We start from the raw sequence: 16,768 nt of genomic DNA, 5'->3' as shown, positions 1-16,768 counted from the left end.
TTATACAATCAAGTAAACTTTCGCTATTAGGAGTGATAAAAAAATAATAAATAAACTTCTAAAATAAAATAATAAAACATTTCTTTTGATGAAACATTGTTTTCCATAATAACCACCAAAATTTGATGAAACTTGACAAAATAAGATATTTTTATTTGGTAAATTTTGGTAGATTATTTTTGGCTCGAGTGTCCAACCGCTTTATATGCCGATTAAATTAAAAGAGACACGTATGCTTACAAATGGTATCTCCTCTTGCCGAATCAAGGGATTATTGTACTGTTCTGTAATCAAAGCAATCTTAGCTTCTATTTCTCATTTAAGAAATTTTATATATCCACTAATGGTATAGAAGTTATTGCCCACTACTAATTACAAATTGTTTTCCTTGTTATTTCACATATTTGAACAAATGTTTTCTTCTTTCTGATTGATTTCTTTTCCCGCAAAGTGAAATCGTAATATTGCTAATTACTAATACAAGATTTCAACATAACATTTATTGACATAGGTTACTTAATGTCGAACTAAATATTTGAAGATTGAGAGCAGAAGTTGATGAAAGCAACAATTGTCGGTATTACTGAAGTTAATTCAATAAAAGATTTCCAATAATAACTGGCACTTTTGTTTTGTAGCAAACTGTATATAGAGATCAGTATGAACTTCGAAAAAAAAAATTACAACAGTTTAATCCTCTTAAAAATAGTTTTCAATAAAGAAGTGAAGTGTTTTTTTTTTCTGAAAAATAGAAAATATGTCAACACATTCATTACAACGAATTGGTATAATGACAACACTCTGTTTTTTCCCCATTTCAATGTAAGCAAACACTAGATGACGATGATGATGATACTCAAGATGATACGCACAATGTGTATGTCATGGTTGTTACATATCAAAATATGCGGGCAATGAAGATAAAAAAGTTATAATACCTTTGAAGCAAATGTGAAGACATCCTCCTATTAATTTGTACCTTAAGTACTTTCTTTGATCTTATTTTGAAGTAATTTACTTATCTACAAGAATGAGGTATGTACATACATACATCGTACTTTAGATTCCATTGCGGTTATCTTGTTAAGATATGAAAAGTCATTACCGACATCTTAGTTGCAAAGATTAAAAGAACGGTGAATATATTCAATGCCAATACCGGATCTCAATCGGAAAAAATTCTATGAAATGCCTATAGAGACGTACCAATGATAGATAGTATACCCAAAAAGTAAAGTTTTAAATTATTCTACACAAAATTTCTTATACCTAAAGTGAATAATATCGTAGTCATTCCTTGTACTTATGAAAAGTGTTTTACTGCAGATAGAAATAGAAACGCCTCATTGATCCTATTCATATATTTAGAAATTAAGTTGATCGGGGAAAGAGAGCATCCCGTTAAAGTGGTTTGGATGATCCAAGGGCCGTTACCCCGAAAACTGCTACCACGACCAATTATACGGCGCCGTCCAATGATCCACTAAAAAATCAAGTGAAAGTACCGTGATCCGCTATGAGATTATTTGTACAACCAATCTTACTCTTGCATCCCTACCAGAGAATGAAGCCGACGAGTCGCGCCGCCGATTTTAGCCGCCGCCGACCAGTTTTTATCAGTCCAAGCCGCCGCCGAATATGTCGACTCTTCTCGACTCAAATTTAGCCGCCAATTAATCAAAAATATTGATTTAAATCAGAATTTTTTTTAAATAATTTTTGTATTTTTTTTTGTCAAAATCTTTAACTTTCCATCCAAAATCAGTCAGTATCAAAAGTTGCTATAATAATTTTGCAAACATTTCGCTCAGAAAATTTGAATGAAATGTAAATGTGACAGTAAGATTGGTTGTACAAATAATCTCATTGCCATTCGGATAACTTAAAATTGATTTTATAATGGATAATTGTCCGCCGCCGAATAGACAAATGTGTATCGGCTTAGCCGTCAAGCCGCTGCCGCCGGAGGCAAAAAATTTGTGTTAGCCACCGCCGACAAAACCAGGTCGGCTTCATTCTCTGATCCCTACCATGCATGATTATTTCGAAGTTATTATAGAAATGTCGTCTTCAATCAGTTTGGATAAATGAAGCAATTGTTTGGTGCAAAATACAATAATTGGAAGCAACTTTTGTGATTAAAACCAATTTAATTTTGATTAATTGGCGGTTTTACATTTTTTTTCGAGATAAGCCGCCATAATCGTCGGCGGCTTCGACTGGCAAAAACAGTCGGCGGTGCGAATCGACGGTTTCGTTCTCTCTTTCAGTTCTATAACAAAATTAGTTGTATAATTAATTGCAACATCTAAGTTGGCCTAAATTATCTCTATTGCGATCATGAAGTCACAACATTCATCTTTTTATGTTGGAAATTTTGGTACCTTGTGCTGATAATACCATAATATTTATTATTAATTTTCCCTTGGCAATTTTTAAAATTACTAATGTAATGTTAGGTTAGGTGGTAGCCCGATGTATCAGGCTCACTTAGACTATTCAGTCCATTGTGATACCACATTGATGAACTTCTGTCTTATCACTGAGTGCTGCCCGATTCCATGTTAAGCTCAATGACAAGGGACCTCCTTTTTATAGCCGAGTCCGAACGGCGTTCCACATTGCAGTGAAACCACTTAGAGAAGCTTTGAAACCCTCAGAAATATCACCAGCATTACTGAGGTGGGATAATCCACCGCTGAAAAAAAAACTTTTTGGTGTTCGGTCGAAGCAGGAATCGAACCCACGACCTTGTGTATGTAAGGCGGGCATGCTAACCATTGCACCACGGTGTCTCCCTAATGTAATGTTACTAGGTACATTTCCTCGGTGGGTCTGCTTCATTGCAGAGAATGCTCCTGAGCAGAGAATGGAGCCGACCCATTTTTGTCGGCGGCCGCTGACACTAAATTTTTGACTCCGACGGCGGCGGCGGCTTGACTGCTAAGCCGATATAAATTTATCCACCCGGCGGCGGATTATAAAATCAATTTGAAGTTATGCGAATGGTAATGATATTAGTTGTACAACCAATCTTACAATCAAATTTACATTGCGCTAAATTTTTTGCGAAACTATTATAGCAGCTTGAAATTGATTGATTGTGGGTGGAGATTCAAAATTTTGGCAAAAAATATGACAATTAATAATATATTTTTTCTGATTTAAATAGATATTTTTAATTAATTGGCGGCTAAATTTGAGTCGAGATGAGTCGACATATTCGGCGGCGGCGTCGACTGGCAAAAAATGGTAGGCGGTGACGGAAATCAGCGGCGCGACTCGGCGGCTTCATTCTCTATTCCTGAGTCGAACGTTGGTCTTTGTGAAGAATGCGAACAAACTGACTCAGAGCCTTTGCAAATTAGTTATGATAAAAATTCCGCTGAGATCAGCGCTGGGGGTCAAAGTATTATTATCTTGAAGAGGCGTCTTTTATGAAATACTATATAACCTTACAATTAAATGTATCATAGTAATATCCGTTTTTTTTGTTTTTTGTTGACCTCTTAAAAACATTATATACATTTCGTTTGCCCCCAAAATTAAAATTCCCAAAGAGTAAATATTTTCATATATTATAGACCGAAACGTCTTTTTCGATAAACAAAGTAAACAAATTTCTTTATCTTAATTTAACCAAACATATCACATCGAAAGACAAATATATTCGTAGAATGTATACATAAACATAGTCTAGTATATCCGAATATATCCCAAAAACTACCTTAAGTAAATATGAAATGGAATTTATATTATTAGGTTTAGTGATAAGAAATACCCATGTAGATTAACACACTCCAATTCACGGCTGTTAAAATTAAAATTTGATTCCCTTTGATATTTATAAGCGTTCTTCATAAAAACATTTACGTTACATGATTTCAAACCAAATCTAAAATACAATGTGAGTGGAAGTTTGTTTTATCATTGTGCCACTGTAGCAAATTTAACATTATTTTTTTTATTAAAATTAGGACATGAATCTTTGAAATTTGCGTCTCTCTCCTGGGGTCGTATGTCTTTGAAGTAAGGCAAACTTTCCTTTAAGTAAAAAAAAAAATTTTTTAATTACAAAAATTATTATTTAAAAACAAAACCGAGATATCGAATCTTTGGAGTAAGATAAAAAAGCTTTAAATTTTTATTAGAATTTACTTTAAGGAAAATTACCCTCACTTCAGAGACATACGACTTCAATGTAGGGGTGCCCATTTCGTATATATGTGTCCTAAATTTAATGAAAAAACTTATAAAGTTGAGATTATTAGCAATTTTAATTAAAATTTCTTTATATTCAAGAAAATTTTCCTTAATATTTTGAAAAATGCATGTAAAAAATTTAGGTTGCATAATCATTAATATTGTCAATATGTTTTTCAGTGTATTGAGTATTTGTTTGGATATTTTTGTAAAAAATCGGGCAATAGTAGCACTTTACAAACTCAGTAAAAAATATTATAAACAAATCAGTAGTCTTCTTTTATTAAAAACTTGAAAAATATTAATTTTTTCGATTTCGATTAAAATTCTTACTATGTCAACCCTTTTATGTGGTTAAGTAAAATTAATATCCGGCTATCTCTTCCCCCCATTGATATAAACAAATGCACGCATTAAATAAAACCCCTCATAGTTGTAACACCCTCACCCATAAATTGGGACGTGTCTCATAAAACGTGCCTAACAGCCCTTTAACTATCAAACGTAATAAATGGGAATCACCAGACATGAGAAGTACATATGTAGCAACAGATAAGACGGACGGCCTTCATCACATTGTGGTATCAAAAAAACAAAAAAAAAAACACTTGTGATTACCTAAAATTTTTAAATCCATTGAATAAGACGATAACAAGAATTTTCCCCTCTTCAGAATATTTGAAAAGATACATGTGTTCGATGTAGAGGAAAAAAACCAAGGATTTAGAAAGTAAAACTCACTGCAATTGACACATTTTTCCCATTTGGGATTTTTTCTTTCCCGAAAATACTTACTGTAAACGATCTTCGGCTGGTCCACCTTTTAGAACATCCGATACGGCTATAGAAGGATCACCATTGGCAAAATGAGGATTGTCACGGCCGCCAGAAACAGCAATACCAAAACCATAGCCCGGTACACGAGTTACCGAAACCGTATGATACTCCCATGTTGTACGATCACCCTGTAATCAGAAAGAAGAAAAAGCAAATAAATTAAGGCTGGATGCATTTAAGTTAAATAAAATAATGTAAAAAACCTAACTATACAACGGATATGATTTTGTAGGAAGATACAAAATAAACAATAAATAATATGTTAAAAAAATCATGTGCATGAATGAACATGTTTAACATTTGTATCGCACCGAATACCCACCCAATAAAAGAATAGAGGAAAAGAAATAAATATTCAACGTTGGTATAAAATCACCGGAAGTGCAGTAATTTTTAGTTAGTTTTTTGTTTGTTTTTTTCTTTTTTTCTATGAAAAAGATTTCATCGCAACTTTTGAAGAGTTTTAAATATACGATTTGCATAGTTTTGTTTTTGTAAATTTATATATTTTCATTGGGGAAGTATAGTCATAAAAATTTAACAGGAATTGGTGTAATGTGTATTTATATACGTATATATGTGTGTGTGGTTGTATTCCTTAATGGAGTTTAATAGGAATATAAATTAGATACTTAAATAAAAATAATAGGATTTGAAATATTTAATTATTCAATATCGAGTGGGCTGATATGGATATGTGTCTTAAGGAAACAGGTTGTATATAAGCAAATAAAAGTTGAAATATTGTGATGAAGTTTTCATCGGCAAATTTTTGTGAATATACGAGTAAATTCTTTATAAAGGCATTGGCAGTTATAATATAAAAAGAACATTTGTTATTAGAAAGTAGGTTCTAAATCCTATTTTCCTTACGTTTCGTAAAGCCGGCAGAGAACTGAACTGGGTGACGCCGACGCAAACTGTATGATATTTGAGAGCAGCACCGACAAAAACTGCATGATATTAGAGAAATTTTCCTCATGACTGCCATGTTTCGTCCTCTTGTCTTTTATTCTCTCTGAGTTTGTGGGAGTAATCGCAGAAAAATTTCACTGCACATTTTTAGGTGGTACATATGGACGCTATAAAATCGAGTGTCTACAAAAATTTGGTGTTGGACACGTCAAATTTAAATAAAATATATATCCATAAAAGGAATTAATTAAAAAGTGACACAATGATGTAATTTTTTTTGTCAAAATTTTATTTCTATAGAAAATTTTGTCAAAATTTTTTTTCTATAGAAAATTTTGTCAAAATTTTATTTCTATAAAAATTTTTTTCAAAATTTTATTTTTATATTGTCAAAATTTTATTTCTATAGAAAATTTTGTCAAAATTTTATTTCTATAGAACATTTTGTCAAAATTTTATTTCTATAGAAAATTTTGTCAAAATTTTATTTCTATAGAAAATTTTGTCAAATTTTATTTCTATAGAAAATTTTGTCAAAATTTTATTTCTGTAGAAAATATTGTCACAATTTTATTTCTATAGAAAATTTTGTCAAAATTTTATTTCTATAGAAAATTTTGTCAAAATTTTATTTCTATAGAAAATTTTGCCAAAATTTTATTTCTATACAACATTTTGTCAAAATTTTATTTCTGTACAAAATGTTGTCAAAATTTTTTGTCAAAATGTTATTTCTATAGAAAATTTTGTCAACATTTTATTTCTATAGAAAATTTTGTCAAAATTTTATTTCTATAGCAAATTTTGTCAAAATTTTATTTCTATAGAAAATTTTGTCAAAATTTTATTTCTATAGAAAATTTTGTCAAAATTTTATTTCTATAGAAAATTTTGTCAAAATTTTATTTCTATAGAAAATTTTGTCAAAATTTTATTTCTATAGAAAATTTTGTCAAAATTTTATTTCTATAGAAAATTTTGTCAAAATTTTATTTCTATAGAAAATTTTGTCAAAATTTTATTTCTATAGAAAAATTTGTCAAGATTGTATTTCTATAGAAAAATTTGTCAAGATTTTATTTCTATAGAAAATTTTATAAAAATTTTATTTAAATTGAATATAGAAAATTTTGTCAAAATTTTATTTCTATAGAAAATTTTGTCAAAATTTTATTTCTATAGCAAATTTTGTCAAAATTTTATTTCTATAGAAAATTTTGTCACAATTTTATTTATATAGAAAATTTTGCCAAAATTTTATTTCTATAGAAAATTTTGTCAAAATTTTATTTCTATACAACATTTTGTCAAAATTTTATTTCTGTACAAAATGTTGTCAAAATTTTATTTCTATAGAAAATTTTGTCAAAATTTTATTTCTATAGAAAATTTTGTCAAAATTTCATTTCTATAGAAAATTTTGTCAAAATTTTATTTCGATAGAAAATTTTGTCAAAATTTTATTTCGATAGAAAATTTTGCCAAACCCTTTGACTCTGACTACAATCCTTTCGATAAACCAAAATTGAATATAACAAGAAGTCTATCGTCAATTTAATAGCTCATTCACATTAGGTTCGAAATCTAATAAAAGTTGATTTGAAATTCCTTTTTTAGAAGGCAAATGACAGTTGAAATCTGGTTACAGTGGATTTTGGAAGTGTAATGTGTATGAGGTATTAGTAACCTTCCTTCGAATTGAAATGTATGCCTAAGGAAGCTTCACACTATCTCACAGAATTTTGCAATCAAAGGAGTGGCAATATTGCATATTAATAAAGAAAATTTGCATATTACATATTAAAATATAAAGAATTAAAATCACTATGTATTATAGTCATGTAAAATCATGGTAACGGAACAAAATTCCCATAGAAATCAATTCTAACCAATAATCAAGAGCCAATAATAAAACGAATCACATATCACCTGACTTCAATTATTTCTTTTAAAATGCATTGAACATGTTTTACAGTTTTTTTTTCGAATTGTAAATTGCATATTCATCATTATAGTATTGTAAAAAAGATTTCTAAATCAATATATCTGTGGGATATGTTTCGTGCATACATTTTAATGTAATACCTATTCAGTGTTAATAATCAAAATCAATAGACCATAAAATCTACACCTGCACTGTTTTTTTTTTAGAAAACTAAATAAAAAATTATAGAAACAGCAATTTTAAAACCCACAATCATCATCAGAGTCTCTCTTCAAATACAATGATATGGTGTAAATTTAAGGTTTGTTTTAGTCAAAAATATATATGTGGAACTGAAAACACCGGAGCTGGAATCTAGCACACCATTGTGAAGTCTTTTTCATTTGAAATTTTTGTTTTTGTTTTCTATGTCTCGTGATTTGAATACACGCAGCAGTACAGATTTAGTTTATTGAACTGCATTAACGTTAAAGTCTTTGTTAATGTTCACATAAAACGATTGAGGCTGCTGTTGGCTGTCAGACGGATTTTGACTGACACCCACATGAAATCGTGTTCACTGAAAGCTTAACCGAAATTTAAATTAGCAGTTTTTCATTTAAGCAATATTAGTGATTTAGAGTAAAATAGATAATTTTTGTCGGTTTGTGGGTCATTATTCGTTTTGTTTTTAAAATTACTCAGGTCGATGGGCTGGTGACACAGGTGGAGCGGATTCTATAAAGCAAACCGATGGCCAATGGTATGTCATAAATTAAGTATCACAAAATTTAATCAAGATAATATTGTAGGCTTTTCTAAAAAAAAATACCCATAAGATTTTAAGATGTTATCAATGTTTGAATAATCATATAAATAGAAACCAACGAGAGATATTGATAGATAAAATTATAAAATTAAATATCAATTTAAAATTCTTACCAATATATTATTTGGAACATATTCGGGGAATTTCATTTTTATTTAAAAAAATGAAATGTTCCAATCCTTTGTGAGTTTTATAGTGTTTATCCAAAAACACTGTAATCGTTGCTTAATTTTAAAATATTTTATTTGGTTTGATTTTATTATCTTTGTTTACTTTGATATTTTCTACTCGTTAGCGTTTTTCTTTGGTTTCGTTTTGGTTGTGTTGTGTTTTGTTTTTTGTCTGAGGCACTTTAAGCAGTTAATTTGCATTTATTTATTAAATGACGTAGTAGTTTAATAAATAATTATTGTTTAATTTACATTTTATAGATTGCACATTAGACACTAGACTCTGAAAAAATATATTCAATCATCGTAATTAGTCAAAACCGGTTATTTTATTGATTAATTGTCGAGAGCGCGTAAATGCCATGGATAAATTGGATTGACACTTTATTAAATGTCATTGCGATCGATCTGGCAATGTCAAAAAGTAAAGGGAGAGAATTTGTGATGTAAATGCCGGTACCACACAGAAGAAAATTTCACGAAAATTTTTCCAATTAAAGACATAATTGAGTTTTAAAAAATATTCAATTAAAAATTTAATTGATTGAACAAATTGTTTATTTGAAACAAAAATTAATAGTATTAATAAATTTTTTAATAGGATCAATTAATTTTTTTATATTTATTTATTTTATTTTATTTTATTATGCACTGAAAAAACAGTGAACCCTTTTCCATTGCAAAATGAACTAAACTGTAGTAATATTGACCATGATTTAGCCCTTAAGATTTTTTTCAACTTGTCTAGTTTATAATTCTCTTAAATTTTAGTTCATCTATAACATTGTATTTTAGTTCATTTTTACAACGCCATAAGATTTATATACCACTACCAAGTTAAAAAGTCAGTATTATTTTGTTTTACTTGCTTATTTTTTGGGAAACCCGATAATAAAAATTGGTTAACAGTCTCTTTAAAATGTCGACGACTAAACTATTTTTAAATCAATCATTCCACAGTACAGAGAAATTAAATAATTAAAGGAACAACAAACTGTTTTACTATTATGAAAATTTTCATACATTAAAATTAAACTTTCTTTAAGCAAAAGTACTTCATTATAAAAACTTATGATGAAAGTTCTTAATACAATGTTTTTTGTGAATAAAAATTATGACCACGTGGAACAGAGAGTAGTTCATTTGAACTCGCTGTTTGAACATTTTGACTTATCCTTGTTTTATTCATCGTAGGTAATTTTTTCACATATCTTGCTGGAAAAAAATGGAAGCAATGATGAAAATTGTTAAAAATTAACACCATGTAATGAAATATAATTTTTTAAATCTTTATTTTAGCTTGTAACTTACCATATTTGGGGGCATTTTATCAAATGGTGTAAGGAATTCAACTTTTCTTTGGAAAACGTATCTCATAAAATTTGTACCTGAAACAATTAGAGAAATAATGAAGTATTCTATATAAACTCATAAAACTGTGTTTTTATCGATGTGAAGGATATAATAAAATAAATATTCTAGTTGAAAGAAAGCCAAAGTTTTAATATAAAACTTACCAATTCTCTATTAAATTGTACGCTGAGGGGAAATATAAAAAGTTGTCCAAATTTATTTGGGTTACTCTGAAATTAAATATTAAATAAAATTATTAAATAAGTTTTCAAAAAATTTAATGAAAAAAATAATAATATGCATAAAAAACCAAATATTCTTGATAAACCTAGACAGTCATCATTCGTCAAAATGACGACACGTAATTTCATTTTCGATTTAAAATGCATTTTAGTCTATTGGGAAATGGTAAATTTAAGTTATACTAATTCGACCGTTTTATTAATTTTTGTTTTATACTACTTAAAACCAAATTGAATAAGAAAATAAACTCAAGTTTGGTTCACTTTTTCGCTCACGATGAAAATTATAGCGTCTTGAAATGAGCCGTAGTCAAAATGACGAAGGATGACGTTAAGTACAAAAAATAAGGATGACTGTCCAGGGCTAAAAGAAAGTTAAAGAATCCTTACCAATTCACTATTAAATTACAGGCAAAGGAGTACTAAAAATTTGTCCAAATTTTTAAGGGGTTATTCTGAAATTAAATATTTGTTTTTACATTAAAAATATTACATTGGTTTCCAAAAAATTTGATTAAAAAATACTAAAATAAGGCATTAAAAACCTGTAATTTTGATGATAAAAGGTCAGAAAAACGTAAATATTCTAGTTGAAATAAAGCCAATTTTTAAAAGAAAACTTACCAATTCTCTATTTTTTAAATTTGTCCGAATCCATCTGGAGTTGCTCTGAAATTAAATATTGTTTTTACAACAAAGAAAAACATTAAACTGGTTTCCAAAAAAAAAAATAATTAACAAATAATAATATACATAAAAAATATTCTTTTTAAAAGAAAGTCATGTTAAAAAAATACTTACCAATTTATGAATAAACTATACGCTGAGATATAATAAAAATTTTCCAAATTCATCTGGAATTGAATATTAATTAATAGAATACTAAAAATTTCAATACACTTTCAACATATTTTCCTAAATATTCGTAATAACTTTTTTCTAAACTACCGATAAAATATTAATAACTTTCATTTAAAAGGTTTAATAAACAAACACCAATATATGTCTCAAAAATCCAAAATATTCCATGCCTTTATATTCCCTTGTTGCATACCTACTTAAAAGATGCAACAGTCCACGCCAACGCCAAATATACAACTGAAGCATGACAAACAAAACCAAGCAAAGCCAAAACATTCCTACAACAACAAAAACACATGTGCCTTTATTGAAAACAACACCTCATCCAGCCAAATAAACCCACACAATAAACACACACACACACAAACCACTAAATGAACAAAAATAAAAACAACCCACGCTCATGTATACACAACAAAACTCAAGTAACATCATCTTTACATTAATCACATTCCACTATGCCGATAAAAATCTCTGTACTATTCATTAGTTCATCGCATCTGCTGAAAATTTACTCTAAGAATAATATTCGTAAAGGCACACCAGTTTATGAACGATGAAACGTTTAACTTAAAATTTGCAAAATTTTCAAGAAATGTTATCTACCATTTTTGACGAAAATGTCTATAAATTTAATTACATGTGAACTAAAAATATTTCATTGGGTAATTTTTTACCAACAATTATTAACTATAAGAATTGTCAGTAAGAAATTGCTATCCACTTTCAAGTTCATTTTTCGTAAAAAAATATTTTCTCATACAAAAAAATCTTATAGTAAATTGCACTTATTATTTAGAAAGTACTTTACATTTCACAAGTAGATTTATAGCATGACAAACGAATTTTCAACTACCAGTTAAGAAATTTTTTAAGGAAATTTCCATCGTATTTTGTAGGCCATGAACTAAACGATTGCTACTTAGAATTTGTAAAATTTCCTTTCGAGTAGTTAATTTTCGTTGAAGATACGAAAAATGAACTAAAATTCTGGAAAATTCTTGTAATAAATTATTGTAAAAATCTTCTTAAATTTACGAGACACTTTTTTTTCTGTGTGAAGACATTTCAATAAAAAAATTAATTGGATCAATTAATTTCGTGGTTGAATTAGAAAAAAAAAACAGTATATACGGCCGTAAGATTATGTACCCTCCACCATGGATTGCGTAGAAACTTCTTCTAAACACTGCCATTCACAATTGAATTACTTGGGTTGCGCTAACGCTTGCCGATGGCAAGGTATCTTAAAACCTACTAACACCGTCTTCTAAATTGTAAGTAACTCCATACGTGGTGTATATTAAATTAAAAAGACCGATTAAATACGTATATAATTCAGTTTGACAAAATTTTCTATAGAAATAAAATATTGACAAAATTTTCTATAGAAATAAAATTTTGACAAAATTTTTTATAGAAATAAAATTTTGACAAAATTTTCTATAGAAATAAAATTTTGGTAGATATATTTTGGCTCGAGTGGCAACCATGATTATGAACCGATATGGACCAATTTTTGTGTGATTTGGGATCGGTTATATAACTATAGACAGCTATGGACCAATTTTGATATGGTTTTTAGCGGACATAGACTAACACCACGTTCCAAATTTGAACCGGATCGGATGAATTTTGCTCCTCCGGAGGTCAAACCTGGAGAACGGTTTATATGGGGGCTATATATAATTATGGACCGATATGGGCCAATTCTGGCACGGTAATTAGAGACCACACTGAAAAAAATATTGTCGTGAGGTCAAAGATTTCATGTCTTTAAAATACGAATACAAATTTTGCTTAGCATAGAAGACGCATTTTTCTAAAATAAAGTTATTTTCCTTGTCCAAAAGTCAATAAACTTTTCAATGAAGTCGTATTGTCCTTATAATTAAGTGATTTGACTTAAAAATGGGTATCTTAACACGAAAGAAAAAAATTATAGGCTAAGGTTAACTTGACCTTAATAATTCAGAAAAATTCTTTAAATTTAATGAAATTGTCTTTAAATTTGTTGTCTTTTTGCATCTTGACTACAAAGCAAAAAATCGTTCAAATATAGTACATGTTTTTCAAAACTTTATTTTAAAGAAGATTTTTACTTCAAACAAAGCATAATTTCTACTGGAAGTCGAGTGCTAATTTGGAAAATAAAGTTGCCGTTAACTCGTTTTTAAAGGACATTGATAGCATATGAAGAAAACAAGCTGAGAAAGCGAAAAATTAAAATTTGCTTCCTAGAAGCAAGTACACAAAACCTAAATTTAAAAGAGAATTGTGTCTTAAAAGTATCCTTACTTGTATTCTCCGCTTCTTTGGCTCGGAATCAATACCAAATTTTTTAAAGTAAAGACAAAATCTTTGGAACCGAGTATGTTTTTTTTTTTCAGTGCATATACTAATACCATTTTCCAAATTTCAACCGGATCGGATGAAATTTGCTTCTCTTAGAGGCTTCGCAAGCCAAATATGGGGATCGGTTTATATGGGGGCTATATATAATTATGAACCCATATAGAACAATTTTTGCATTGATGTTAGCGACCATATACTAACACCACGTTCCACATTTGAACCGGATCGGATGAATTTTGCTCCTGCAAGAGGCTCCGGAGGTCAAATCTGGAGAACGGTTTATATGGGGGTTATATATAATTATGGACCGATATGGACCAATTCTGGCACGGTTATTAGAGACCATATACTACCACCATGTTCCAAATTTCAACCGGATCGAATGAAATTTGCTTCTCTTAGAGGCTCCGCAAGCCAAATCTGGGGATCGGTTTATATGGGGGCTATATATAATTATGAACCGATGTGAACCAATTTTTGCATGGCTGTTAGAGACCATATAACAACATCATGTACCAGGCTATATATAATTATGGACCGATGTGGACCAATTTTAGCATGGTTGTTAGAGACCATATACCAACACCATGTACCAAATTTCAGCCGGATCGGACCGCAATCCAAATCTGAGGGTCCGTTTATATGGGGGCTGTACGTAAAAGTCGACATTTGCAATACCATCCGACCTAAATACATCAATAACAACTACTTGTGCCAAGTTTTAAGTCGATAGCTTGTTTCGTTCGGAAGTTAGCGTGATTTCAACAGACGGACGGACGGACATGATTAACTTAGACGGACTCAGAATTTCACCACGACCCAGAATATATACTTTATGAGGTCTTAGAGCAATATTTTGATTTGTTACAAACGGTATGACAGAGTTAATATAAACGTATTAATTTATTTAATTTAAACGTAAATGTTAAATTTTTTAGCTTTATAGTCAAGTTACGAGAAGTTATCAAAATTAAGGACAATATTGAAGAATTGTTTCAGAACTGAACTGAATTTTCTTTTTATTAAAAGATTCCAATTTAAAAGTCGTATCGGATAATTCTTAGAACAAAAAGGAACAATTGCATTCAAATTCCATTTGAAAATATTATTTTCAGTGTATGTTCAGGTTAAATGTTGCTCTCATACATACACTGAAAACTGTAATGACCTAATATAAAAAAATATACAACATTATGCATCTTCACTGTAATAATTATTGAGATCCCACCAGTTTACAGAGTTAATTGAGCTCTTCATATAATAATTTTCTTTAATAAATTCTTCCACTACCGTTTCCCTCAATTTCTTGTCTCAGTTATAAATTCGGTATTATTTGTTATGAACATTCTAAAATAATTTCTCTTTCAAATGTATAACTCATTATCATTATTCTTAACAAAAAAGTAGACTAAACTGTTAAAAGACAGCCATAAAATAAATGACTCTTACGGCCATTTTCATGTATGTCCGTTAGACTTTAACTCCCAGTTAACAGAAAGTAAAATCGAAATATCTTCTCTCCGGTTAACTTTAACAGAAAAATTTTTAGCAGTTAAGTTCCTAACTGGCATATGGTAAATATAGACATGATGACAGACATGTCCATAGTACGGTTTAAAAGTTCGTTAGCTAACGTAGCACTAACAGAGCTTCCTGAAAATGGGCGTTAAAGTTAAAGAAATTTGTCTGAACCAAACGAAAATAAATGCTTTTCAGCTCAATCAGCTGTTTTTGAGATCATATAATGTCGATTTGATTGGCAGATGTCAGTATAATCGAGTGTGTGTTTTTAAAGTGTTATGTTACATTTTCGAGGCACATTTTGTCCAAAAACTTAATTTGAGTTGACCGTTTTGTTATTTTTGAACAATTACTGAAAGAAGAATACACAAATTAAGTAAGTAGTGTGAGGGAAAGGTTAATTATCAATTTATTTCTTAATACATTTAAAAAGTTGATTATGCAAAAATGAAACAAGCAATCGTTAGGCTGTCATATGTCAGATATTTTTAATGATGTCATTATACACGTACAATATTTTCTTGGTATATACAGTATTGAAAGAATTGTTTGCTTTTATTAATTTTTAATAAGCTTTTTTTTTTTTTTTTTTTTAGGAATGAATGCCGTTCATCATAGATTTATCTTTTCTATTAAAGCATCTAACATTAATAGAAAAAGGAGGGGTTGAAATAGTTTTTATTTCTAATACAATGTTGTGTGTTACAATGATAAAACACGTTTTATTGGAATGCTTGAAATAAAATATAATTGTCAAGTACGTCAACATGCATTCGGAATTAAAGAAACAAGATGTTATTATGAGTCGTTTAAAATGACTAATAAAATTATTTAGAAATAAAAAAAAATTCTAAATGATTTTTTTCACAATCTTAAATCTTCAAAAGGAGATACATTATAACTAATTAAAACTTTTATCCCACTTTGACTTTAATCATGATTTCAAAAATGTATATAATATCCGTTAAACTTTCATTATATAAATTAATTAATATTCTATAAAAATGACACCGGTAATATATATGTAACTTTGAAATCGGAGAAGCTTGATTATTTTTGCCCTTGCATCTTATCGAAGCTTATTTGAGTCAATTGTCATGGCAAATTTTGCCCTATTATTTTTGCTTTCAATCACAATATCATGCTATTGGGAATTACTTGAATGTTAAACTATTAAAAAATGATTTGTGGCAACATAAGAACTACAAAAGTAATGACAGAATAAGTATCCCGATTACAGGTGTGTTGAACTATTCCCAAAATTATATTTCCTACCAATCACAGTAGCATATTATTGTGAATTATCAGAACGTTAAAATTGCAATTAAATATTGTTAGCTAACAAAACCAGCACTAAATATGAGTTTTTCCCCAATAAATTTCAAAGTGTGATATTTCTATGCAATTAATATTAAGTGGTGGTGAAAAAATGATTCAACTTGGGAGAAATGATTCTCGTGTGTAATTTCCATAAGAAATTAGCATATAAGAACCAAATTGAATCACCTCACCCAGCCAGATCTTACTAGAGACTATGGAAATGTGGATTAGCCAACAC

At 29.2% G+C, this 16,768-nt stretch overlaps 1 protein-coding gene and 2 long non-coding RNA genes across 13 annotated transcripts in view; 1 reads left to right on the top strand and 2 right to left on the bottom strand.

The window, feature by feature from the left end:
* The window catches only part of pyd (zonula occludens-like protein polychaetoid), a 487,007-nt gene that overhangs the window by 40,361 nt on the left and 429,878 nt on the right, over positions 1-16,768 (bottom strand). For 9 of the 11 annotated variants that reach the window (XM_075290591.1, XM_075290590.1, XM_075290588.1 and 6 more), the window contains one exon: positions 4,999-5,168. In XM_075290591.1, the coding sequence (XP_075146706.1) occupies positions 4,999-5,168 (170 nt within the window). Of the gene's footprint in view, positions 1-4,998; positions 5,169-8,821; positions 9,162-16,768 lie in introns of all 11 variants that reach the window. The other 2 variants (XM_075290596.1, XM_075290595.1) reach the window with 1 other exon arrangement.
* On the top strand, positions 8,455-16,058 carry LOC142221073 (uncharacterized). Its single transcript, XR_012717950.1, has 2 exons — positions 8,455-8,642; positions 15,807-16,058. It is a non-coding gene; the product is annotated as an uncharacterized LOC142221073 (long non-coding RNA).
* On the bottom strand, positions 10,393-11,331 carry LOC142238829 (uncharacterized). The gene is made up of 4 exons (XR_012722834.1): positions 11,275-11,331; positions 11,098-11,142; positions 10,864-10,928; positions 10,393-10,461 (listed from the first exon to the last, which is right to left on the bottom strand). It is a non-coding gene; the product is annotated as an uncharacterized LOC142238829 (long non-coding RNA).

Source organism: Haematobia irritans, chromosome 1 (genome assembly GCF_050003625.1).
Source record: "Haematobia irritans isolate KBUSLIRL chromosome 1, ASM5000362v1, whole genome shotgun sequence".
Classification (NCBI taxonomy): Eukaryota; Metazoa; Arthropoda; class Insecta; order Diptera; family Muscidae; genus Haematobia; species Haematobia irritans.
The sequence above is the reverse complement of the archived record's forward strand: the minus strand, read 5'-3'. Positions and strand labels throughout refer to the sequence as shown.